Source organism: Panulirus ornatus, chromosome 66 (assembly GCF_036320965.1).
Source record: "Panulirus ornatus isolate Po-2019 chromosome 66, ASM3632096v1, whole genome shotgun sequence".
NCBI lineage: Eukaryota > Metazoa > Arthropoda > Malacostraca > Decapoda > Palinuridae > Panulirus > Panulirus ornatus.
The window spans coordinates 23,208,989-23,233,037 of record NC_092289.1 but is presented as its reverse complement, the minus strand read 5'-3'; the positions used below and the strand labels follow the sequence as shown (position 1 = coordinate 23,233,037).

The following is a 24,049-nucleotide window of genomic DNA, read 5'->3' as shown; positions in this document are numbered from 1 at the left end:
ATGCTCCAGAGATTGATGTGGCATTACGCGGTAGTCCCAGACTACCAAGTGGTGAAATTCAGGGATCATTGAAAACCTCTTCATCAGCAAGTTCATTGTCGCTGGAAAAACCTGACACCAAGAAGAAAAAACCTACAATGGGACCATGTTCATGTTTAAGCACACCTAAGAAACTGGGAAAAGAAGAACCGTATATGTCGGCTGATGTTAAAGGGCAAGGCAAAGGGGATCTGTCTGCTGAGAGTGAACCAGTAGACGTGAAAGCTAAAGGAGTAAAGATTGGCGAACCTGAAGGTAAAGCTGAACTTAGTGTTAAGGGTCCTGAAGTGAAAAAGAAGGATGGTACGGGACCCAAGGCGAAACTAGGATCCTGTTTTGGGAAACCGAAAACGCCAAGCATGAAAGGTAGCAAAACGGACCTCGACGTAGATGCTAGTGTTGACGTTGAGGCTCCAGGTGTTAGTGGGAAACAGCCTGCAGTACAAGCTGATGTGAGTACAGAAACGCCAGATGTTGATATGAAGTTGGAAAAGGGTTCAGGGAAGAAAAAGGCCAAATTAGGCTCATGTTTTGGTAAACCAAAAGAACCAAAACTTGAGGGTGAGTATGAGCCTGGTAAAATAAAAGGGAAAAGTTACACACTTACTCCAGACGTTCCTGCTGTCAAAGGCAAGGTTACAGCCGATGTACCAAGCATAGATATTGAACCACATATTGATGTGCAGATGCCGTCATCAAAAGTTTCAGGTGCTAAAGGTGGGGTCGACATAAATGCTGATGTACCCAAGATTGATGCATCTGTGAAGGCTGATTTGCCTGATATACCGAAGGTGGAAGCTCATATGGAAGGAAAGAGTGGAGTACCCGGAATTGGTATTGAGGCAGGCGGCCTAAGAGGTCCGAGAGTGCATGGTAAGGCAGGTATCCAGGGAGATGTGCCATCCCTTGAGCCTAGATCAGTAGGTATGCACGCGAGTGGAGGCGCAGCTAACTATGACATGTCCATTGATAAACCTTCGATGACTGTCGAAGGTAAAGTTCCTGAATTAGATTGGAAGGGTCACTCAGGAGAAGTTAATCTCAGAGGAGACTTACCTGGAATTTCACTTGATGGAAATATAGAGAAGCCAAATATCACTGGAACTTCTCCCTCCTTGAAGATGGAGGGAGGTGTGTCTAAGCCCGACGTAGACATTACTACCCCTAAAATTGGACTGGCAGGGGGAATCCCTGATGCAAAAGTACATGTAGATGCGCCTTCCTTTAATGTGGATGGTGACATGCCTAATTTCAAATTGGAAGGAGAGTTCCCTAAGATGCAACTTGATGGAAAAGGGAATTTGCCTGAAATGGGTTATAAAGGGGAAAGTCCAGAAATACGACTTAAGGGTGATATTCCAGATTTCAAACTGGAGGGAGAGTTACCAGAAATTCCAAAGGCGGAGGGTAACATAGGCGTAACAGGTACCGTTCCAACCTTCTCTGGTGAAATGAAAAGTATTAACAAAGACATACCACATACATCAACCCCAGCTTTAAAAGCAGAAATTAAAGATCTGCCTACTTTTAAATGCCCAGAAGTGGACATCTCAGGTCCCAGTTTACCAACAGGAAAGTTTGAGGGAGACGTTACAGGTCCCAGTATTGGTATTGCAGTTCCTGAAGGTAAAGCTGAAGTTGATATTGATTCTCCAGAGATGAAAGTGAAAGGAGACAAACCAAAAGCTAAATTTGGATCTTGTTTCGGCAAGCCTAAGAGCCCTAAAATTGAAGGTGAATATAAGCCAGCTAAAGTTGAAGGTCCAGAGGCGAGTGCTGCCGTCAGTATGGAATCTCCAAAAGCCAAGGCTGATATCAGTGTTGAGTCTCCAGATGTTAAAGTAAAGGGTGATAAACCAAAAGCTAAATTCGGATCATGCTTTGGCAAACCCAAGAGTCCTGAAGTTGAGGCAGAATATAAACCAGGTAAACTTGACATTGAAGGACCAGAAGTTGGAGGCAGTGCTAGTATTGGAGCACCAGAGGCCAAAGCTGATATAAGTATCGAATCTCCCGAAGTTAAGGTGGCAGCAGGTAAAGCAGAAGCCGATATCGACATTGATTCCCCTGATGTGAAAGTGAAAGCAAGTAAACCCAAGTCTAAGTTGGGATCTTGTTTCGGTAAACCAAAAAGCCCCAAAGTTGAAGGTGAATATAAACCTGGCAAAGTAGAACTTGAAGGCCCAGAAGCCAGTGTTGGCGCCAGTGTTAGCTCTCCAGAAGCTAAGGCTGATGTCAACATTGATACTCCAGATGTGAAAGTGAAAGGAGATAAACCAAAAGCTAAACTTGGATCATGTTTCGGTAAACCAAAGAGCCCCAAAGTTGAAGGAGAATATAAACCAGGCAAAGTTGAAGTTGAGGGTCCTGAAGTCAGTGCAGGAGGAAGTGTGAAAACACCAGAAGGTAAGGCCGACATTGACATTGAATCACCAGATGTGAAAGTGAAGGGTGGTAAGGGAATAGGAAAGCCAAAAGCCAAATTTGGATCATGCTTTGGCAAACCCAAAGGCCCTGAAGTTGAAGCTGCCTATCAACCCGGAGATATTAAAGTGGAAGGTCCAGAAGCTCCAAATATACGTGCTGAATTACCTAGCATTAAAGGGAAAGTTGAAGTAGAGCCTCCTAAACCAGTAGTTAGTCCCTCAGTTAGGGTAGACGTTCCCGCAGTTCCTGAAATGAAAGGAGGCTTTGGAATAAACGTTGATGTTCCTAAAGTTGAGCCATCTTTGAAAGTAGAAGGTGATATTCCAGATTTACCAAAAGTTGAAGCCAAGTTAGGAGGAAATGCCGATTTGCCTGATTTTGAAATTGAAGCCAAGACTCCCAGAGCATCTGGCATTAAGGCAGATGTTGATCTTGATGGAGTGAAACCTGAATTTGAATCTAATATTAAACTTGATGGTGACCTCCCAGAACTTCCGAAAGGAGATATCAGCTTGGACTTAGGAGGAACCATGCCAAGCTTCTCTGGAGATGGAAAAGAATTTGACTTATCGTTGCCAGAGATTCCAAGTCCCAAGATTGAGGCGGATATTAAGGGTGGCTTGCCAAGTCCCAAGATTGAGGCAGAGGTAAAAGGTGACATGCCTTCTATTGAAGGTCCAGAAGCTAAGATCTCGTTGCCATCTGGTCCCAGTTTGCCAGCAGCAGAAATTAAGGGAGAAGTAAAAGCTCCAGAAGTATCTGGGTCAGTAAAGATGCCACAGCCTGAAATAAAGACCAAAAAGGCCAAACTTGGTCCATGTGCTTGTCTTGGTAAACCAGGAAAAGTGAAAATGGAAGAGCCATACATGTCTGCCAAGGCTGGAGGAAAAGCAAAGGGAGAAATGGGAGGTGATATAGATGTTGGAGTTGAAGTGCAAAATGAAGGATTGAAGGTGGAAGGACCAGAAGCAAAAGCAAGACTAGATATTGAAGCCCCAGAGGTAAAAGGTAAGAAAGTAAAAGCATCAGGAAAACCCAAAGCATCTTTAGGATCCTGTTTTGGTAAGCCGAAATCGCCTTCTGTTAGTGGAGAAGCTAGTGCTGATGTAGAAGGATCATTGTCTGCAGATCCTCATGTTAAAGTTGAAGGTGGTGTTGCTGGTCCCAGTGTTGGTGTTGCAGTTCCTGAAGGGAAAGCTGAAGTTGATATTGATTCTCCAGAGGTGAAAGTGAAAGGAGAAAAACCGAAAGCTAAATTTGGATCTTGTTTCGGCAAGCCTAAGAGCCCTAAAATTGAAGGTGAATATAAGCCAGTTAAAGTTGAAGGTCCAGAGGCGAGTGCTGCCGTCAGTATGGAATCTCCAAAAGCCAAGGCTGATATCAGTGTTGAGTCTCCAGATGTTAAAGTAAAGGGTGATAAACCAAAAGCTAAATTCGGATCATGCTTTGGCAAACCCAAGAGTCCCAAAGTTGAGGCAGAATATAAACCAGGTAAACTTGACATTGAAGGACCAGAAGTTGGAGGCAGTGCTGGTATTGGAGCACCAGAGGCCAAAGCTGATATAAGTATCGAATCTCCCGAAGTTAAGGTGGCAGCAGGTAAAGCAGAAGCCGATATCGACATTGATTCCCCTGATGTGAAAGTGAAAGCAAGTAAACCCAAGTCTAAGTTGGGATCTTGTTTCGGTAAACCAAAAAGCCCCAAAGTTGAAGGTGAATATAAACCTGGCAAAGTAGAACTTGAAGGCCCAGAAGCCAGTGTTGGCGCCAGTGTTAGCTCTCCAGAAGCTAAGGCTGATGTCAGCATTGATACTCCAGATGTGAAAGTGAAAGGAGATAAACCAAAAGCTAAATTTGGATCATGTTTCGGCAAACCAAAGAGCCCCAAAGTTGAAGGAGAATATAAACCAGGCAAAGTTGAAGTTGAGGGTCCTGAAGTCAGTGCAGGAGGAAGTGTGAAAACACCAGAAGGTAAGGCCGACATTGACATTGAATCACCAGATGTGAAAGTGAAGGGTGGTAAGGGAATAGGAAAGCCAAAAGCCAAGTTTGGATCATGCTTTGGCAAACCCAAAGGGCCTGAAGTTGAAGCTGCTTACCAGCCTGCAGAAATCAAGCTTGAAGGTCCAGAGGTTCCAAAATTACGAGCTGAAGTACCTGCAATAGAGGGCAAAGTTGAAGTAGAGCCTCCAAAAGCAATGGTCAGTCCGTCAGTAGAGGTAAACATTCCCACAGTTGAACCATCATTTAAATTAGAAGGTGATATTCCAGATTTACCTAAAGTTGAGGCCGAATTGGGAGGGAAAGCTGACATGCCTGAGTTTGAAGTTGAAGCGAAGCTTCCCAAAGCTCCTGTCATTAAGGCAGATGTTGATCTTGGTGGTATGAAACCTGAATTTGAATCTGATATTAAGCTTGAGGGTGACCTTTCCAAAACTTCCAAAAGGTGATATCAGCTTGGACTTAGGAGGAGCCATGCCAAGTTTCTCTGGAGATGGAAAAGATTTCGAATTATCATTACCAGAGATTCCAAGTCCCAAGATTGAGGCAGGTATTAAGGGTGACTTGCCAAGTCCAAAGATTGAGGCAGAGGTAAAAGGTGACATGCCTTCTGTTGAAGGCCCAGAAGCTAAGATCTCGTTGCCATCTGGTCCCAGTTTGCCAGCAGCAGAGATTAAGGGAGAAGTAAAAGCTCCAGAAGTATCTGGGTCAGTAAAGATGCCACAGCCTGAAATAAAGACCAAAAAGGCCAAACTTGGTCCATGTGCTTGTCTTGGTAAACCAGGAAAAGTGAAAATGGAAGAGCCATACATGTCTGCCAAGGCTGGAGGGAAAGCAAAGGGAGAAATGGGAGGTGATATAGATGTTGGAGTTGAAGTGGAAAATGAAGGATTGAAGGTGGAAGGACCAGAAGCAAAAGCAAGATTAGATGTTGAAGCTCCAGAGGTAAAAGGTAAGAAAGTAAAAGCATCAGGAAAACCCAAAGCATCTTTAGGATCCTGTTTTGGTAAGCCGAAATCGCCTTCTATTAGTGGAGAAGCTGGTGTTGATGTAGAAGGATCATTGTCTGCAGATCCTCATGTTAAAGTTGAGGGTGGTGTTGCTGGTCCCAGTGTTGGTGTTGCAGCTCCTGAAGGGAAAGCTGAAGTTGATATTGATTCTCCAGAGGTGAAAGTGAAAGGAGAAAAACCGAAAGCTAAATTTGGATCTTGTTTCGGCAAGCCTAAGAGCCCTAAAATTGAAGGTGAATATAAGCCAGCTAAAGTTGAAGGTCCAGAGGCGAGTGCAGCCGTCAGTATGGAATCTCCAAAAGCCAAGGCTGATATCAGTGTTGAGTCTCCAGATGTTAAAGTAAAAGGTGATAAACCAAAAGCTAAATTCGGATCATGCTTTGGCAAACCCAAGAGTCCCAAAGTTGAGGCAGAATATAAACCAGGTAAACTTGACATTGAAGGACCAGAAGTTGGAGGCAGTGCTAGTATTGGAGCACCAGAGGCCAAAGCTGATATAAGTATCGAATCTCCCGAAGTTAAGGTGGCAGCAGGTAAAGCAGAAGCCGATATCGACATTGATTCCCCTGATGTGAAAGTGAAAGCAAGTAAACCCAAGTCTAAGTTGGGATCTTGTTTCGGTAAACCAAAAAGCCCCAAAGTTGAAGGTGAATATAAACCTGGCAAAGTAGAACTTGAAGGCCCAGAAGCCAGTGTTGGCGCCAGTGTTAGCTCTCCAGAAGCTAAGGCTGATGTCAGCATTGATACTCCAGACGTGAAAGTGAAAGGGGATAAACCAAAAGCTAAATTTGGATCATGTTTCGGGAAACCAAAGAGCCCCAAAGTTGAAGGAGAATATAAACCAGGCAAAGTTGAAGTTGAGGGTCCTGAAGTCAGTGCAGGAGGAAGTGTGAAAACACCAGAAGGTAAGGCCGACATTGACATTGAATCACCAGATGTGAAAGTGAAGGGTGGTAAGGGAATAGGAAAGCCAAAAGCCAAATTTGGATCATGCTTTGGTAAACCCAAGGGAGCTGAAGTTGAAGCCGCCTACCAGCCTGCAGAAATCAAACTTGAAGGTCCGGAAATTCCAAAAGTACGAGCTGAAGTACCTGCAATAGAGGGCAAAGTTGAAGTAGAGCCTCCAAAAGCAATAGTCAGTCCGTCAGTAGAGGTAAACATTCCCACAGTTGAACCATCATTTAAATTAGAAGGTGATATTCCAGATTTACCTAAAGTTGAGGCCGAATTGGGAGGGAAAGCTGACATGCCTGAGTTTGAAGTTGAAGCGAAGCTTCCCAAAGCTCCTGGCATTAAGGCAGATGTTGATCTTGGTGGTATGAAACCTGAATTTGAATCTGATATTAAGCTTGAGGGTGACCTTCCAGAACTTCCGAAAGGTGATATCAGCTTGGACTTAGGAGGAGCCATGCCAAGTTTCTCTGGAAATGCAAAAGAATTCGAATTATCATTACCAGAGATTTCGAGTCCCAAGATTGAGGCAGATATTAAGGGTGACTTGCCAAGTCCAAAGATTGAGGCAGAGGTAAAAGGTGACATGCCTTCTGTTGAAGGCCCAGAAGCTAAGATCTCGTTGCCATCTGGTCCCAGTTTGCCAGCAGCAGAGATTAAGGGAGAAGTAAAAGCTCCAGAAGTATCTGGGTCAGTAAAGATGCCACAGCCTGAAATAAAGACCAAAAAGGCCAAACTTGGTCCATGTGCTTGTCTTGGTAAACCAGGAAAAGTGAAAATGGAAGAGCCATACATGTCTGCCAAGGCTGGAGGGAAAGCAAAGGGAGAAATGGGAGGTGATATAGATGTTGGAGTTGAAGTGGAAAATGAAGGATTGAAGGTGGAAGGACCAGAAGCAAAAGCAAGACTAGATATTGAAGCCCCAGAGGTAAAAGGTAAGAAAGTAAAAGCATCAGGAAAACCCAAAGCATCTTTAGGATCCTGTTTTGGTAAGCCGAAATCGCCTTCTGTTAGTGGAGAAGCTGGTGCTGATGTAGAAGGATCATTGTCTGCAGATCCTCATGTTAAAGTTGAGGGTGGTGTTGCTGGTCCCAGTGTTGGTGTTGCAGTTCCTGAAGGGAAAGTCGATGTTGATATTGATTCTCCAGAGGTGAAAGTGAAAGGAGAAAAACCGAAAGCTAAATTTGGATCTTGTTTCGGCAAACCTAAGAGCCCTAAAATTGAAGGTGAATATAAGCCAGCTAAAGTTGAAGGTCCAGAGGCGAGTGCTGCCGTCAGTATGGAATCTCCAAAAGCCAAGGCTGATATCAGTGTTGAGTCTCCAGATGTTAAAGTAAAGGGTGATAAACCAAAAGCTAAATTCGGATCATGCTTTGGCAAACCCAAGAGTCCCAAAGTTGAGGCAGAATATAAACCAGGTAAACTTGACATTGAAGGACCAGAAGTTGGAGGCAGTGCTAGTATTGGAGCACCAGAGGCCAAAGCTGATATAAGTATCGAATCTCCCGAAGTTAAGGTGGCAGCAGGTAAAGCAGAAGCCGATATCGACATTGATTCCCCTGATGTGAAAGTGAAAGCAAGTAAACCCAAGTCTAAGTTGGGATCTTGTTTCGGTAAACCAAAAAGCCCCAAAGTTGAAGGTGAATATAAACCTGGCAAAGTAGAACTTGAAGGCCCAGAAGCCAGTGTTGGCGCCAGTGTTAGCTCTCCAGAAGCTAAGGCTGATGTCAGCATTGATACTCCAGATGTGAAAGTGAAAGGAGATAAACCAAAAGCTAAATTTGGATCATGTTTCGGCAAACCAAAGAGCCCCAAAGTTGAAGGAGAATATAAACCAGGCAAAGTTGAAGTTGAGGGTCCTGAAGTCAGTGCAGGAGGAAGTGTGAAAACACCAGAAGGTAAGGCCGACATTGACATTGAATCACCAGATGTGAAAGTGAAGGGTGGTAAGGGAATAGGAAAGCCAAAAGCCAAGTTTGGATCATGCTTTGGCAAACCCAAAGGGCCTGAAGTTGAAGCTGCTTACCAGCCTGCAGAAATCAAGCTTGAAGGTCCAGAGGTTCCAAAATTACGAGCTGAAGTACCTGCAATAGAGGGCAAAGTTGAAGTAGAGCCTCCAAAAGCAATGGTCAGTCCGTCAGTAGAGGTAAACATTCCCACAGTTGAACCATCATTTAAATTAGAAGGTGATATTCCAGATTTACCTAAAGTTGAGGCCGAATTGGGAGGGAAAGCTGACATGCCTGAGTTTGAAGTTGAAGCGAAGCTTCCCAAAGCTCCTGTCATTAAGGCAGATGTTGATCTTGGTGGTATGAAACCTGAATTTGAATCTGATATTAAGCTTGAGGGTGACCTCCCAGAACTTCCTAAAGGAGATGTCAGTTTGGACTTAGGAGGAGCCATGCCAAGCTTTTCTGGAGATAGAAAAGAATTTGAATTATCATTGCCAGAGATTCCAAGTCCCAAGATTGAGGCGGGTATTAAGGGTGGCTTGCCAAGTCCAAAGATTGAGGCAGAGGTAAAAGGTGACATGCCTTCTGTTGAAGGCCCAGAAGCTAAGATCTCGTTGCCATCTGGTCCCAGTTTGCCAGCAGCAGAGATTAAGGGAGAAGTAAAAGCTCCAGAAGTATCTGGGTCAGTAAAGATGCCACAGCCTGAAATAAAGACCAAAAAGGCCAAACTTGGTCCATGTGCTTGTCTTGGTAAACCAGGAAAAGTGAAAATGGAAGAGCCATACATGTCTGCCAAGGCTGGAGGGAAAGCAAAGGGAGAAATGGGAGGTGATATAGATGTTGGAGTTGAAGTGGAAAATGAAGGATTGAAGGTGGAAGGACCAGAAGCAAAAGCAAGATTAGATGTTGAAGCTCCAGAGGTAAAAGGTAAGAAAGTAAAAGCATCAGGAAAACCCAAAGCATCTTTAGGATCCTGTTTTGGTAAGCCGAAATCGCCTTCTATTAGTGGAGAAGCTGGTGTTGATGTAGAAGGATCATTGTCTGCAGATCCTCATGTTAAAGTTGAGGGTGGTGTTGCTGGTCCCAGTGTTGGTGTTGCAGCTCCTGAAGGGAAAGCTGAAGTTGATATTGATTCTCCAGAGGTGAAAGTGAAAGGAGAAAAACCGAAAGCTAAATTTGGATCTTGTTTCGGCAAGCCTAAGAGCCCTAAAATTGAAGGTGAATATAAGCCAGCTAAAGTTGAAGGTCCAGAGGCGAGTGCAGCCGTCAGTATGGAATCTCCAAAAGCCAAGGCTGATATCAGTGTTGAGTCTCCAGATGTTAAAGTAAAAGGTGATAAACCAAAAGCTAAATTCGGATCATGCTTTGGCAAACCCAAGAGTCCCAAAGTTGAGGCAGAATATAAACCAGGTAAACTTGACATTGAAGGACCAGAAGTTGGAGGCAGTGCTGGTATTGGAGCACCAGAGGCCAAAGCTGATATAAGTATCGAATCTCCCGAAGTTAAGGTGGCAGCAGGTAAAGCAGAAGCCGATATCGACATTGATTCCCCTGATGTGAAAGTGAAAGCAAGTAAACCCAAGTCTAAGTTGGGATCTTGTTTCGGTAAACCAAAAAGCCCCAAAGTTGAAGGTGAATATAAACCTGGCAAAGTAGAACTTGAAGGCCCAGAAGCCAGTGTTGGCGCCAGTGTTAGCTCTCCAGAAGCTAAGGCTGATGTCAGCATTGATACTCCAGACGTGAAAGTGAAAGGGGATAAACCAAAAGCTAAATTTGGATCATGTTTCGGGAAACCAAAGAGCCCCAAAGTTGAAGGAGAATATAAACCAGGCAAAGTTGAAGTTGAGGGTCCTGAAGTCAGTGCAGGAGCAAGTGTGAAAACACCAGAAGGTAAGGCCGACATTGACATTGAATCACCAGATGTGAAAGTGAAGGGTGGTAAGGGAATAGGAAAGCCAAAAGCCAAATTTGGATCATGCTTTGGTAAACCCAAGGGAGCTGAAGTTGAAGCCGCCTACCAGCCTGCAGAAATCAAACTTGAAGGTCCGGAAATTCCAAAAGTACGAGCTGAAGTACCTGCAATAGAGGGCAAAGTTGAAGTAGAGCCTCCAAAAGCAATAGTCAGTCCGTCAGTAGAGGTAAACATTCCCACAGTTGAACCATCATTTAAATTAGAAGGTGATATTCCAGATTTACCTAAAGTTGAGGCCGAATTGGGAGGGAAAGCTGACATGCCTGAGTTTGAAGTTGAAGCGAAGCTTCCCAAAGCTTCTGGCATTAAGGCAGATGTTGATCTTGGTGGTATGAAACCTGAATTTGAATCTGATATTAAGCTTGAGGGTGACCTTCCAGAACTTCCGAAAGGTGATATCAGCTTGGACTTAGGAGGAGCCATGCCAAGTTTCTCTGGAAATGCAAAAGAATTCGAATTATCATTACCAGAGATTTCGAGTCCCAAGATTGAGGCAGATATTAAGGGTGACTTGCCAAGTCCAAAGATTGAGGCAGAGGTAAAAGGTGACATGCCTTCTGTTGAAGGCCCAGAAGCTAAGATCTCGTTGCCATCTGGTCCCAGTTTGCCAGCAGCAGAGATTAAGGGAGAAGTAAAAGCTCCAGAAGTATCTGGGTCAGTAAAGATGCCACAGCCTGAAATAAAGACCAAAAAGGCCAAACTTGGTCCATGTGCTTGTCTTGGTAAACCAGGAAAAGTGAAAATGGAAGAGCCATACATGTCTGCTAAGGCTGGAGGGAAAGCAAAGGGAGAAATGGGAGGTGATATAGATGTTGGAGTTGAAGTGCAAAGTGAAGGATTGAAGGTGGAAGGACCAGAAGCAAAAGCAAGACTAGATATTGAAGCCCCAGAGGTAAAAGGTAAGAAAGTAAAAGCATCAGGAAAACCCAAAGCATCTTTAGGATCCTGTTTTGGTAAGCCGAAATCGCCTTCTATTAGTGGAGAAGCTGGTGCTGATGTAGAAGGATCATTGTCTGCAGATCCTCATGTTAAAGTTGAGGGTGGTGTTGCTGGTCCCAGTGTTGGTGTTGCAGTTCCTGAAGGGAAAGTCGATGTTGATATTGATTCTCCAGAGGTGAAAGTGAAAGGAGAAAAACCGAAAGCTAAATTTGGATCTTGTTTCGGCAAACCTAAGAGCCCTAAAATTGAAGGTGAATATAAGCCAGCTAAAGTTGAAGGTCCAGAGGCGAGTGCTGCCGTCAGTATGGAATCTCCAAAAGCCAAGGCTGATATCAGTGTTGAGTCTCCAGATGTTAAAGTAAAAGGTGATAAACCAAAAGCTAAATTCGGATCATGCTTTGGCAAACCCAAGAGTCCCAAAGTTGAGGCAGAATATAAACCAGGTAAACTTGACATTGAAGGACCAGAAGTTGGAGGCAGTGCTAGTATTGGAGCACCAGAGGCCAAAGCTGATATAAGTATCGAATCTCCCGAAGTTAAGGTGGCAGCAGGTAAAGCAGAAGCCGATATCGACATTGATTCCCCTGATGTGAAAGTGAAAGCAAGTAAACCCAAGTCTAAGTTGGGATCTTGTTTCGGTAAACCAAAAAGCCCCAAAGTTGAAGGTGAATATAAACCTGGCAAAGTAGAACTTGAAGGCCCAGAAGCCAGTGTTGGCGCCAGTGTTAGCTCTCCAGAAGCTAAGGCTGATGTCAGCATTGATACTCCAGACGTGAAAGTGAAAGGGGATAAACCAAAAGCTAAACTTGGATCATGTTTCGGTAAACCAAAGAGCCCCAAAGTTGAAGGAGAATATAAACCAGGCAAAGTTGAAGTTGAGGGTCCTGAAGTCAGCGCAGGAGCAAGTGTGAAAACACCAGAAGGTAAGGCCGACATTGACATTGAATCACCAGATGTGAAAGTGAAGGGTGGTAAGGGAATAGGAAAGCCAAAAGCCAAATTTGGATCATGCTTTGGTAAACCCAAGGGAGCTAAAGTTGAAGCCGCCTACCAGCCTGCAGAAATCAAACTTGAAGGTCCAGAGGTTCCAAAAGTACGAGCTGAAGTACCTGCAATAGAGGGCAAAGTTGAAGTAGAGCCTCCAAAAGCAATAGTCAGTCCGTCAGTAGAGGTAAACATTCCCACAGTTGAACCATCATTTAAATTAGAAGGTGATATTCCAGATTTACCTAAAGTTGAGGCCGAATTGGGAGGGAAAGCTGACATGCCTGAGTTTGAAGTTGAAGCGAAGCTTCCCAAAGCTCCTGTCATTAAGGCAGATGTTGATCTTGGGGGTATGAAACCTGAATTTGAATCTGATATTAAGCTTGAGGGTGACCTCCCAGAACTTCCTAAAGGAGATGTCAGTTTGGACTTAGGAGGAACCATGCCAAGCTTCTCTGGAGATGGAAAAGAATTTGAATTATCATTGCCAGATATTCCAAGTCCCAAGATTGAGGCGGATATTAAGGGTGGCTTGCCAAGTCCAAAGGTAGAGGCAGAGATAAAAGGTGACATGCCTTCTGTTGAAGGCCCAGAAGCTAAGATCTCTTTGCCATCTGGTCCCAGTTTGACAGCAACAGAAATTAAGGGAGAAGTAAAAGCTCCAGAAGTATCTGGGTCAGTAAAGATGCCACAGCCTGAAATAAAGACCAAAAAGGCCAAACTTGGTCCATGTGCTTGTCTTGGTAAACCAGGAAAAGTGAAAATGGAAGAGCCATACATGTCTGCTAAGGCTGGAGGGAAAGCAAAGGGAGAAATGGGAGGTGATATAGATGTTGGAGTTGAAGTGCAAAATGAAGGATTGAAGGTGGAAGGACCAGAAGCAAAAGCAAGACTAGATATTGAAGCCCCAGAGGTAAAAGGTAAGAAAGTAAAAGCATCAGGAAAACCCAAAGCATCTTTAGGATCCTGTTTTGGTAAGCCGAAATCGCCTTCTGTTAGTGGAGAAGCTAGTGCTGATGTAGAAGGATCATTGTCTGCAGATCCTCATGTTAAAGTTGAAGGTGGTGTTGCTGGACCTAGTGTTGGTGTTGCAGTTCCTGAAGGGAAGGCTGGAGTTGATATTGATTCTCCAGAGGTGAAAGTGAAAGGAGAAAAACCGAAAGCTAAATTTGGATCTTGTTTCGGCAAACCTAAGAGCCCTAAAATTGAAGGTGAATATAAGCCAGCTAAAGTTGAAGGTCCAGAGGCGAGTGCTGCCGTCAGTATGGAATCTCCAAAAGCCAAGGCTGATATCAGTGTTGAGTCTCCAGATGTTAAAGTAAAGGGTGATAAACCAAAAGCTAAATTCGGATCATGCTTTGGCAAACCCAAGAGTCCCAAAGTTGAGGCAGAATATAAACCAGGTAAACTTGACATTGAAGGACCAGAAGTTGGAGGCAGTGCTAGTATTGGAGCACCAGAGGCCAAAGCTGATATAAGTATCGAATCTCCCGAAGTTAAGGTGTCAGCAGGTAAAGCAGAAGCCGATATCGACATTGATTCCCCTGATGTGAAAGTGAAAGCAAGTAAACCCAAGTCTAAGTTGGGATCTTGTTTCGGTAAACCAAAAAGCCCCAAAGTTGAAGGTGAATATAAACCTGGCAAAGTAGAACTTGAAGGCCCAGAAGCCAGTGTTGGCGCCAGTGTTAGCTCTCCAGAAGCTAAGGCTGATGTCAGCATTGATGCTCCAGACGTGAAAGTGAAAGGAGATAAACCAAAAGCTAAACTTGGATCATGTTTCGGTAAACCAAAGAGCCCCAAAGTTGAAGGAGAATATAAACCAGGCAAAGTTGAAGTTGAGGGTCCTGAAGTCAGCGCAGGAGCAAGTGTGAAAACACCAGAAGGTAAGGCCGACATTGACATTGAATCACCAGATGTGAAAGTGAAGGGTAGTAAGGGAATAGGAAAGCCAAAAGCCAAATTTGGATCATGCTTTGGCAAACCCAAAGGGCCTGAAGTTGAAGCCGCCTACCAGCCTGTAGAAATCAAACTTGAAGGTCCAGAAATTCCAAAAGTACGTGCTGAAGTACCTGCAATAGAGGGCAAAGTTGAAGTAGAGCCTCCAAAAGCAATAGTCAGTCCGTCAGTAGAGGTAAACATTCCTACAATTCCAGAAGTGAAAGGAGATTTTGGATTAGGTATTGATGTACCTGAAGTTGAACCATCAATTAGATTGGAAGGTGATATTCCAGACTTACCCAAAGTTGAAGCCGAATTGGGAGGGAAAGCTGACATGCCTGAGTTTGAAGTTGAAGCGAAGCTTCCCAAAGCTTCTGGCATTAAGGCAGATGTTGATCTTGGTGGTATGAAACCTGAATTTGAATCTGATATTAAGCTTGAGGGTGACCTTCCAAAACTTCCAAAAGGTGATATCAGCTTGGACTTAGGAGGAGCCATGCCAAGTTTCTCTGGAGATGGAAAAGATTTCGAATTATCATTACCAGAGATTCCAAGTCCCAAGATTGAGGCAGGTATTAAGGGTGACTTGCCAAGTCCAAAGATTGAGGCAGAGGTAAAAGGTGACATGCCTTCTGTTGAAGGCCCAGAAGCTAAGATCTCGTTGCCATCTGGTCCCAGTTTGCCAGCAGCAGAGATTAAGGGAGAAATAAAAGCTCCAGAAGTATCTGGATCAATAAAGATGCCACAGCCGGAAATAAAGACCAAAAAGGCCAAACTTGGTCCATGTGCTTGTCTTGGTAAACCAGGAAAAGTGAAAATGGAAGAGCCATACATGTCTGCCAAGGCTGGAGGGAAAGCAAAGGGAGAAATGGGAGGTGATATAGATGTTGGAGTTGAAGTGGAAAATGAAGGATTGAAGGTGGAAGGACCAGAAGCAAAAGCAAGATTAGATGTTGAAGCTCCAGAGGTAAAAGGTAAGAAAGTAAAAGCATCAGGAAAACCCAAAGCATCTTTAGGATCCTGTTTTGGTAAGCCGAAATCGCCTTCTATTAGTGGAGAAGCTGGTGCTGATGTAGAAGGATCATTGTCTGCAGATCCTCATGTTAAAGTTGAGGGTGGTGTTGCTGGTCCCAGTGTTGGTGTTGCAGTTCCTGAAGGGAAAGCTGAAGTTGATATTGATTCTCCAGAGATGAAAGTGAAAGGAGAAAAACCGAAAGCTAAATTTGGATCTTGTTTCGGCAAACCTAAGAGCCCTAAAATTGAAGGTGAATATAAGCCAGCTAAAGTTGAAGGTCCAGAGGCGAGTGCTGCCGTCAGTATGGAATCTCCAAAAGCCAAGGCTGATATCAGTGTTGAGTCTCCAGATGTTAAAGTAAAGGGTGATAAACCAAAAGCTAAATTCGGATCATGCTTTGGCAAACCCAAGAGTCCCAAAGTTGAGGCAGAATATAAACCAGGTAAACTTGACATTGAAGGACCAGAAGTTGGAGGCAGTGCTGGTATTGGAGCACCAGAGGCCAAAGCTGATATAAGTATCGAATCTCCCAAAGTTAAGGTGGCAGCAGGTAAAGCAGAAGCCGATATCGACATTGATTCCCCTGATGTGAAAGTGAAAGCAAGTAAACCCAAGTCTAAGTTGGGATCTTGTTTCGGTAAACCAAAAAGCCCCAAAGTTGAAGGTGAATATAAACCTGGCAAAGTAGAACTTGAAGGCCCAGAAGCCAGTGTTGGCGCCAGTGTTAGCTCTCCAGAAGCTAAGGCTGATGTCAGCATTGATACTCCAGACGTGAAAGTGAAAGGGGATAAACCAAAAGCTAAATTTGGATCATGTTTCGGTAAACCAAAGAGCCCCAAAGTTGAAGGAGAATATAAACCAGGCAAAGTTGAAGTTGAGGGTCCTGAAGTCAGCGCAGGAGCAAGTGTGAAAACACCAGAAGGTAAGGCCGACATTGACATTGAATCACCATATGTAAAAGTGAAGGGTGGTAAGGGAATAGGAAAGCCAAAAGCCAAATTTGGATCATGCTTTGGCAAACCCAAAGGGCCTGAAGTCGAAGCCGCCTACCAACCCGGAGAAATCAAACTTGAAGGTCCAGAGGTTCCAAAAGTACGAGCTGAAGTACCTGCCATGGAGGGCAGAATTGAAGTAGAGCCTCCAAAACCAGTAATTAGTCCCTCAGTAGAAGTTAACATTCCTACTGTTCCAGAAGTGAAAGGAGATTTTGGAATAAACGTTGATGTACCAAAAGTTGAACCATCATTTAAGTTAGAAGGTGATGTTCCAGATATACCAAAAATTGAAGCTAAGTTAGGAGGGAAGGCTGATACTCCTGTACTGGAATTTGAGGGAAATATTCCCAGAGGCCCTGGATTAAATGCAAATATTGATATTGACAGTAAGATACCAGAATTTAAACCAGAAATTAAGGTTGGCGGAGGCTCTCCAGAACTCCCTAAAGGAGATCTTGATTTTGACCTTGAAGGGACCATACCAGGTTTTTCAGGTGAAGTAAAGGGAGCGGGAATTGCAGTCCCTGATATTCCAGGTCCCGAAATTGACACCGAACTTAAGGTTGACTTACCATCTGTTGAAGGTCCTGAAGCTGATATTTCATTGTCACCAGGTCTTAGTTTCCCAGAGGCTGAGGTTAAAGGAGACATAAAAGCTCCAGAGGTATCTGCAAAGGTCAAGATACCACAGCCTGGTAAGGCTGATATTGATGTTGAAACGCCAGAATTTAAAGTGAAAGGAGATAAACCTAAAGTGAAACTAGGATCTTGTTTTGGGAAACCTAAGAGCCCGGAAATTGAAGGTGAATATAAACCTGGTAAAGTTGATATTGAAGGTCCAGAGGCAGTTGTTGCTACTGGAGTCGTGTCTCCGGAGGCTAAAGCAGAGGTAAGTGTTGATTCACCAGATATCAAAGTAAAGGGAGGAAAACCCAAGACCAAACTTGGATCCTGTTTCGGGAAGCCAAAGAGTCCTAAAGCTAAAGGCGAATATTCGCCAAGTAAAGCCCAAAGTGAAGGAGCGGCAGTCGGTGGCACTGCAAGGATTAGACCACTTGAAGCTTCGGCTGACATTGACGTTGTTTCTCCAGAAGTAGAGGTAAAGGCAGATAAACCTAAGGCTAAGTTGGGATCTTGTTTCGGTAAACCAAAAAGCCCCACAATTGAAGGTGAATATAAACCTGGCAAAGTAGAACTTGAAGGCCCCGAAGCCAGTGTTGGCGCCAGTGTTAGCTCTCCAGAAGCTAAGGCTGATGTCAGCATTGATGCTCCAGATGTGAAAGTGAAAGGAGATAAACCAAAAGCTAAACTTGGATCATGTTTCGGTAAACCAAAGAGCCCCAAAGTTGAAGGAGAATATAAACCAGGCAAAGTTGAAGTTGAGGGTCCTGAAGTCAGTGCAAGAGCACATGTGAAAACACCAGAAGGTAAGGCCGACATTGACATTGAATCACCAGATGTGAAAGTGAAGGGTGGTAAGGGAATAGGAAAGCCAAAAGCCAAATTTGGATCATGCTTTGGCAAACCCAAAGGGCCTGAAGTTGAAGCTGCCTACCAGCCTGGAGAGATTAATGTTGAAGGTCCAGAAGTTCCAAAAATACGAGCCGAAATACCCGCTGTAGGGGGCACAGTTCATGTGGAAACACCAAGGGCTGTTGTTGGTCCATCAGTCGAAGTAGATATGCCTAATGTTCCAGAAGTGAAAGGAAAGGCAGAGATGAAGGCTGATCTACCTAAAGTTGATCCATCATTCAAGATTGAAGGAGATATTCCAGATTTACCGAAAGTTGAAGCGAAACTTGGAGGCAAATCCAGTGTGCCAGATTTCGAAGTTGGAGGAAATATCTCTGCATCTCCAAAAGTTGATGCTGATGTTGACCTAGAGGGTTTTGCTCCTACCTTTGAACCTAAGATAAAACTTGAGGGAGATATTCCTAAATTACCGAAAGGAGATGCTAGTGTTGAGGTAGAAGGTTCCCTTCCCAGCTTCTCAGCTGATGTTAAAGGCTTTGATGTGAAGACGCCAGATATCAAGGGTCCTTCGATTCAAGCAGAAGTGAAAGGTGACTTACCAAGTGTTGAAGGTCCAAAGGCTGAGATATCATTGCCATCTGCACCCGGTATTAGTGCTGAATTTCCTAAAGGCAAAGCTGAGATAGATGTCGACACTCCTGAAGTTGAAGTGAAAGGTAAGAAGCCCAAGGCCAAACTTGGATCTTGCTTCGGTAAACCCAAAAGTCCCAAAGTTGAAGGTGAGTATAAACCAGCTAAAGTTGAAGTTGAAGGACCAGAGGTCAGTGGTGGTGCCAGTATCAAATCTCCAGAAGCTAGGGTTGACATCGACGTCGATTCTCCAGACTTGAAAGTGAAGGCAGATAAGCCAAAGTCTAAGCTGGGATCATGTTTGGGTAAACCAAAGAGTCCTGAAGTAGGCGGAGAATATAAACCAGGCAAAGTTGAACTTGAAGGACCTGAGATTAGCGCTGGAGCAAGTGTCAAAACGCCAGAAGCTAAGGCCCACATTGATTCTGGGTCAGCAGATGTGAAAGTCAAAGGTGGAAAGGGAATTGGTAAGCCAAAAGCTAAGCTTGGCTCATGCTTTGGTAAACCAAAAGGTCCCGAAATAGAGGCTGCTTACGAGCCTGGAGAGATTAAACTTGGAGGCCCAGAAGTTCCAAAAGTACAGGTCGAGGCACCTTCCATAGGAGGCAAAGTTGAAATCGAACCACTAAGTCCTGTTGTTGCCCCGTCAGTAGACGTTGAATTACCTGGAGTGAGGGGAGGTGTGGAGATGAACGCTGATGTACCAAATATTGATCCATCACTCAGAATTGAAGGAAATATCCCAGATATACCAAAAGTTGAATCTGAAGTGGGAGGTAGATATAGTGTTCCAGATTTAGAAGTGGGAGGAAGCGTATCTGCGTCTCCAAAAATTGAAGCTGATTTTGACCTCGACGGCTATACTCCTAAAGTAGAGCCAGAATTAAAGATAAAGGGAGATTACCCTGGGGTCCCTAAAGGAGATGCTAGTTTCGATGTAGAAGGTTCCCTTCCCAGCTTCTCAGCTGATGTTAAAGGCTTTGATGTGAAGACGCCAGATATCAAGGGTCCTTCGATTCAAGCAGAAGTGAAAGGTGACTTACCAAGTGTTGAAGGTCCAAAGGCTGAGATATCATTGCCATCTGCACCCGGTATTAGTGCTGAATTTCCTAAAGGCAAAGCTGAGATAGAAGTCGACACTCCTGAAGTTGAAGTGAAAGGTAAGAAGCCCAAGGCCAAACTTGGATCTTGCTTCGGTAAACCCAAAAGTCCCAAAGTTGAAGGTGAGTATAAACCAGCTAAAGTTGAAGTTGAAGGACCAGAGGTCAGTGGTGGTGCCAGTATCAAACCTCCAGAAGCTAGGGTTGACATCGACGTCGATTCTCCAGACTTGAAAGTGAAGGCAGATAAGCCAAAGTCTAAGCTGGGATCATGTTTGGGTAAACCAAAGAGTCCTGAAGTAGGCGGAGAATATAAACCAGGCAAAGTTGAACTTGAAGGACCTGAGATTAGCGCTGGAGCAAGTGTCAAAACACCTGAAGGTAAGGCCCACATTGAGATTGAATCACCAGATGCGAAAGTTGAAGGTGGAAAGGGAGTTGGAAAACCAAAAGCAAAGTTTGGTTCATGCTTTGGTAAACCTAAAGGACCAGAGATTGAAGCTGCTTACGAGCCTAAAGAGATGAAACTGACAGGTCCAGAAGTTCCTAAAGTAAAAGCTGAAGTACCTTCCATAGGAGGCAGAGTTGAAGTAGAACCACAAGGCTCTCTTGTTGGACCATCAGTAGAAGTAGATCTTCCTCGTGTTCCTCGAGTTAAGGGAGGATTAGAGATGAAGGCTGATCTACCTAAAGTTGATCCATCATTCAAGATTGAAGGAGATATTCCAGATTTACCGAAAGTTGAAGCGAATCTGGGAGGCAAGTCCAATGTGCCAGAGTTTGAAGTTGGAGGTAATATTTCTGCATCTCCAAACATTGATGCTAATGTCGACCTAGGAGGAACGGCTCCAAAATTACAGCCAGAAATAAAGTTCGAGGGAGAAATTCCAAAACTTCCAAAAGGAGATGCCAGTTTGGATGTAGAAGGTGCCCTTCCCAGTTTCTCAGCAGATGTTAAAGGATTTGATATGAAGACACCAGATATCAAGGGTCCCTCGATTCATGCAGGTGACTTACCAAGTGTTGAAGGTCCAAAGGCTAAGATTTCTGTGCCATCTGGTCCCACCTTGCCAGAAGCTGAAATCAAGGGAGAATTAAAGGCTCCGGAAGTGTCAGGCTCTGTAGAATTGCCAAAGCCTGTTAAGGTGTCTGGAAAACCTAAAGTTTCGTTAGGATCCTGCTTTGGTAAACCCAAGTCTCCCTCTGTCAGCGGAGGTTACTCAGCCGATGCTGATGTGGGAGGGTCCGTTTCTGTAGATCCTCACCTCAGAGTTAAGGGTGAGGGTGCTGCTGGTCCCAGTATTATTGCTGAAGTTCCTGAAGGCAAAGCTAAGGTGGACGTAGACGCTCCTGAACTGAAAATGAAGGGTGAAAAACCTAAAGCTAAACTTGGATCCTGCTTTGGTAAACCCAAAGGACCGAAAGTGGATGGTGAATACAAACCAGTTGAAGTTGAAGGACCAGCTCTCAGTGGCAGAGTCAGTGTCAGGTCTCCTGACGCTAAGGCTGACGTTGACGTTGATTCTCCTGACTTAAAGGTGAAGGCAGATAAACCAAAGGGCAAGTTTGGATCCTGTTTTGGTAAACCAAAGACTCCCGAAGTAGAGTATGAATATACACCAGGCAAAGTTGAGGTTGAGGGACCTTCTGTCAGTGCTGGTGCCGATATTAGATGCCCAGAAGGCGGCCTTCCGGATTTGCCAAAGATACCGGATGCAAAGGTTTCAGCTGAAGTCCCGGGTGCTCCTTCTTTAAAAGGCGACATGAAACTGAACGTGGACACACCCGATGCCGGTATGGGCGGCAGTATCCCTGGATTTGGTGGAAATGTGGACTTTAAAGCAAACGTTCCAGATGTCTTATATGGAACGGAGACGCCTACAACTGGCGGTGGAATAAGCATCAAAACCGACATTCCAGATGCGAGTGTCGGTGCTGATCTGCCTTCACTTGGAGGGAAGTTTGACTTCAAAACCGATGTTCCTGGAGTTAATGTTGGAGGAGGTGTGTCAGGATTGGGTGGGAAAGCCAATTTGAAGACTGGTGTTCCTGATGTTGAAGGCGGGTTTGGCGTGAGAGCTGATGTTCCAGATGTTAAGGCTGGATTTGATATGCCTGGATTTGGAGGCAAATTTGGAATGAAAGCTGATGTTCCTGATGTTAAGGCAAGTGCTGATCTGCCCAGCTTTGGGGGAGAGTTTGGCCTGAAAACTGATGCTCCCGATATGAAAGCGAGCGCTGATATGCCTAGCTTTGGGGGCAAGTTTGACTTAAAAACTGATGTTCCTGGTGTTAAGGCAAGCGCTGATCTGCCTGACTTTGGAGGGAATATTGGTTTGAAAACTGATTTTCCGGATGTGAAGGCAAGCGCTGATCTGCCTGGTTTTGGAGGCAAATTTGGCTTGGAAGGTGATATTCCTGAAATGAAAGCAAGAGCTGATGTTCCCGGCTTTGGAGGAAAGTTTGACTTGAAAACTGATGTTCCTGATGTGAAGGCAAGCGCTGATATGCCTGGTTTTGGAGGCAAATTTGACTTGAAAACTGATGTTCCTGATGTGAAGGCAAGCGCTGATATGCCTGGCGTTGGAGGCAAGTTTGGAATCAAGACCGATGCTCCAGACTTTGGAGTAAGTGCTGGGATGCCGGGTATTGGAGGCATTGGAGGCAAGTTTGACTTGAAAACTGATGTTCCTGATGTGAAGGCAGGCGCTGATCTGCCTGGTTTTGGAGGCAAATTTGACTTGAAAACTGATGTTCCTGATGTGAAGGCAGGCGCTGATCTGCCTGGTTTTGGAGGCAAGTTTGACTTGAAAACTGATGTTCCTGATGTGAAGGCAAGCGCTAATCTGCCTGGTTTTGGAGGCAAATTTGACTTGAAAACTGATGTTCCTGATGTGAAGGCAGGCGCTGATCTGCCTGGTTTTGGAGGCAAGTTTGACTTGAAAACTGATGTTCCTGATGTGAAGGCAGGCGCTGATCTGCCTGGTTTTGGAGGCAAGTTTGACTTGAAAACTGATGTTCCTGATGTGAAGGCAGGCGCTGATCTGCCTGGTTTTGGAGGCAAGTTTGACTTGAAAACTGATGTTCCTGATGTGAAGGCAAGCGCTGATCTGCCAGGTTTTGGAGGAAAGATTGGCTTGAAAACTGATGTTCCTGATGTGAAGGCAGGCGCTGATCTACCTGGTTTTGGAGGCAAGTTTGACTTGAAAACTGATGTTCCTGATGTGAAGGCAGGCGCTAATTTGCCAGGTTTTGGAGGCAAGTTTGACTTGAATACTGATGTTCCTGATGTGAAGGCAAGCGCTGATCTACCTGGTTTTGGAGGCAAGTTTGACTTGAATACTGATGTTCCTGATGTGAAGGCAGGCGCTGATCAAGTTTGACTTGAAAACTTATGTTCCTGATGTGAAAGCAGGCGCTAATCTGCCTGGTTTTGGAGGTAAATTTGACTTGAAAACTGATGTTCCTGATGTGAAGGCAGGCGCTGATCTTCCTGGTTTTGGAGGCAAATTTGACTTGAAAACTGATGTTCCTGATGTGAAGGCAAGCGCTGATCTGCCAGGTTTTGGAGGCAAATTTGACTTGAAAACTGATGTTCCTGATGTGAAGGCAAGCGCTAATCTGCCTGGTTTTGGAGGCAAATTTGACTTGAAAACTGATGTTCCTGATGTGAAGGCAGGGGCTGATCTGCCAGGTTTTGGAGGCAAGTTTGACTTGAAAACTGATGTTCCTGATGTGAAGGCAAGCGCTGATCTACCTGGCTTTGGAGGCAAGTTTGACTTGAAAACTGATGTTCCTGATGTGAAGGCAGGCGCTGATCTGCCTGGTTTTGGAGGCAAGTTTGACTTGAAAACTGATGTTCCTGGTGTGAAAGCAGGCGCTAATCTGCCTGGTTTTGGAGGCAAGTTTGACTTGAAAACTGATGTTCCTGATGTGAAGGCAGGCGCTGATCTACCTGTTTTGGAGGCAGTTTGACTAACTGATGTCTGATGTGAAGGCAGGCGCTGATCTACCTGGTTTTGGAGGCAAGTTTGACTTGAAAACTGATGTTCCTGATGTGAAGGCAGGCGCTGAATCTGCCTGGTTTTGGAGGCAAGTTTGACTTGAAAACTGATGTTCCTGATGTGAAGGCAGGCGCTGATCTACCTGGTTTTGGAGGCAAATTTGACTTGAAAACTGATGTTCCTGATGTGAAGGCAAGCGCTGATCTACCTGGTTTTGGAGGCAAATTTGACTTGAAAACTGATGTTCCTGATGTGAAGGCAGGCGCTGATCTACCTGGTTTTGGAGGCAAGATTTGACTTGAAAACTGATGTTCCTGATGTGAAGGCAGGCGCTGATCTACCTGGTTTTGGAGGCAAATTTGACTTGAAAACTGATGTTCCTGATGTGAAGGCAAGCGCTGATCTTCCTGGTTTTGGAGGCAAATTTGACTTGAAAACTGATGTTCCTGATGTGAAGGCAAGCGCTGATCTACCTGGCTTTGGAGGCAAGTTTGACTTGAAAACTGATGTTCCTGATGTGAAGGCAGGCGCTGATCTACCTGGTTTTGGAGGCAAATTTGACTTGAAAACTGATGTTCCTGATGTGAAGGCAAGCGCTGATCTGCCAGGTTTGGAGGCA

The 24,049-nt window shown here is 44.6% G+C and overlaps 2 protein-coding genes and 1 long non-coding RNA gene across 4 annotated transcripts in view; 2 read left to right on the top strand and 1 right to left on the bottom strand.

The window, feature by feature from the left end:
• Positions 1–4,941: 4,941 nt before the first annotated feature.
• On the top strand, positions 4,942–23,528 carry LOC139746819 (uncharacterized). Its single transcript, XM_071658396.1, has 2 exons — positions 4,942–22,792; positions 23,428–23,528. The coding sequence occupies exons 1-2, from the start codon at positions 4,942–4,944 to the stop codon at positions 23,526–23,528; spliced, it is 17,952 nt and encodes a 5,983-aa protein (XP_071514497.1).
• On the bottom strand, positions 23,243–23,853 carry LOC139746822 (uncharacterized). Its single transcript, XR_011712234.1, has 3 exons — positions 23,772–23,853; positions 23,440–23,704; positions 23,243–23,381 (listed from the first exon to the last, which is right to left on the bottom strand). It is a non-coding gene; the product is annotated as an uncharacterized lncRNA (long non-coding RNA).
• Positions 23,689–24,049, top strand: part of LOC139746820 (glycogen debranching enzyme) — a 73,296-nt gene continuing 72,935 nt past the window's right edge. For both annotated transcript variants that reach the window (XM_071658398.1, XM_071658397.1), the window contains exon 1: positions 23,689–24,038. The gene's annotated coding sequence lies outside the window, so the exon portion shown is untranslated. The remainder of the gene's footprint in view (positions 24,039–24,049) is intronic.